A 2,242-nucleotide genomic window follows, 5' to 3' on the forward strand; every position below is an offset into this window, starting at 1 on the left:
TTTACTGAATAAACTACTGCTGCTGGCGACATACGAGGAAGACAAGGCGGACCGGTGGAGCACTTTATGAGTGCTATCACCAACTTGCTGTGAAATTTTAACATTGAATTGGAATTATGATACTTTCAGATCTACTCCATGCATATTTAAATTCAAAGCAACATGCTAATGGAACGAATTTTGGACCATCCGCCATAGGCGTGCGACTAGATTGCCAGGAGAAACGAGAACAAGGAAAAACAACACCTGATTAACCAGAAAAACGAAAAATTAACCCACCTAATAGACCGTGAAACATGTCATGGTGTAGTTAACGCAACGCACAAATTAGCCAAATAAGTATTTTCACAAGTTCATATGCATGAATTGCATTCACCTCGCAAGTTTATGGACAACAAATGGAATTTACTTAATTTAATTAATATCTATCAGCAATGGTACGATACCTTTTACTTAACAGTAGTAGTATAATACTATATATTTTTATAAGTATATTAAATATTTTATTCTAAATTTTGGTAAGATATATTTACCAATTTATCTATTTTAAAATGATATAAGACACAATTTTATCGCAGAGTTATATATTTTACTTTAAACTTTACCCTTCTCAAATTTTTACTACACATACTAGTGGTGTAGTAGAACCAAATCAGATATGTTGGAACGGCTCACGATCATTCGAGGGCACCTTAAAAAAAATCCCAGAATATAGTATACTAAAGCAATTTTGACCCTTTTGTCCCTTAATATCTATCAGAATATAGTATAAGTATAGTATTAACAAATAACAAAACAAATAAATTTCATACCGCATAAGATTGGCCGGTTAACATCCAAAAAAACCCTAATTTATTTGTGGTACCGACCGGATTACGGAAGAAGGCCACTTGATGTGAGCTCTTGCTGAATAGAAGGGCAGCTTTTCAACAAATGCTTATAATCTTCGGTGCATCTCACAGCTTTCATGTGGGACGGCAGCTTGAGGAACCTCAGAACCACCTCCTTGAGGCCATGGCAGCCGTGCTGCTCCGCCAACGCCAGCGTGGTCGCAGCCGTGCTCACGCAGACGCGCTTCGACATCCTGCTCTCGCACATCAACCTCAGCCTCGGCATGTCGTACTTGTCGGCCGCCACCAGCAGATGCTGCGCCATTATCGCAGCCGCGCTGTCGTCGTTGTCGTCGTCGTCGTCGTCCGGCAGCTCGTCGGTGTAGATGAAGTGTAGGAACGCCCGGAACACGTCGGCGTGCATGTCGTCGATGCTTATGGTGGCGCCCTTCTCCACCTTCAAGGGGCCGAGCAGCTGCGCCTTGAAGACGAGCGACCGGGCGGCGAGCACCAGCCTGTGGGCCGGGAACCTCTCGCCGCCGACGACGAACGCCACGTCCGCGCCCTCCGTCTCCCCGAGGAGATCGCCAAGGTGCCAGCCCAGGCTCGACGGTGGCACCTCGACGACGAAAGGTGGCCCCTCCAGCTCGACGTCGAGCAGGATCGTGAAGCTGTCGTCCTTGAGACACCCCAGCTCCTCCAGCTTCTCCGGCGAGACGAACGATGCGTAGCCGTAGGACGTGTCTGGCCGGAAAGCGTGCTTAAACCGGAGTGCGTACGCGGCCGTTCCGGCAGGTTGGGCGATCAGATCGAACTGCACATCGGCGAGCAGACCAAGATCGACGCCACCAACACGCACAAGGAAGATAGATATTTGACCCGTCGCCGACTCGTTGGACCCGTTGGGGTAATACTTGATCTTCCATGGCTGGTCTCCGACGACGAAGGAGCTGGACAACATGTGCGCGCCGTTTCTCATCTCCCGGGTCTTGGAGTAATTGTCGACACGGACATGGAAAGTCCGTGTGGTTACCATGCCGACAATGGTTGAAGAAGACGACCAGCTGCTGCCGTCGCCGGCGACGCGGGTGACCGCCAAGGGTTCCGGCGAGGCGGCGGACATTGTGATTAGATCGGAAACGTCGTCCGTCCGGAAAGAGAAAAGGCGACAAATCCTTATATATAGGTAGAGATCGGTGATCGATATATGCTCGATCGCGCAGCGGAGGAGCTCCTCAAAAGACCTAGAGGTTCTGCTTTCGGTTCCCTCTCAGGCAGCGATGGGCTATTTTTTTTTTGCCAGGCTATGACTAATTGCAGATAGCAGTGGGAGGCTTCTTTTACAACCCTATTTAATTTTTTTAAAAAAATTATCTTAACACTATACAATTTTAATTTTAACTCGTTTTAGA

General features: G+C 47.5%; 1 protein-coding gene across 1 annotated transcript; it reads right to left on the minus strand.

Moving 5' to 3' along the window:
* Positions 1-709: 709 nt before the first annotated feature.
* LOC102718113 (BTB/POZ and MATH domain-containing protein 1-like) lies at positions 710-1,969 on the minus strand. The gene has a single exon (XM_006662152.2). The coding sequence runs from the start codon at positions 1,951-1,953 to the stop codon at positions 874-876; it is 1,080 nt and encodes a 359-aa protein (XP_006662215.1). The 5' UTR covers positions 1,954-1,969; the 3' UTR covers positions 710-873.
* Positions 1,970-2,242: the final 273 nt, after the last annotated feature.

The sequence above is a fragment of the Oryza brachyantha genome, chromosome 10, assembly GCF_000231095.2.
Source record: "Oryza brachyantha chromosome 10, ObraRS2, whole genome shotgun sequence".
Classification (NCBI taxonomy): domain Eukaryota; kingdom Viridiplantae; phylum Streptophyta; class Magnoliopsida; order Poales; family Poaceae; genus Oryza; species Oryza brachyantha.

What these genes read in the sequence shown, in the direction of transcription:
- LOC102718113 (XM_006662152.2), bottom strand. Translation starts at nt 1,953, where the DNA reads ATGTCCGCCGCCTCGCCGGAACCCTTGGCGGTCACCCGCGTCGCCGGC.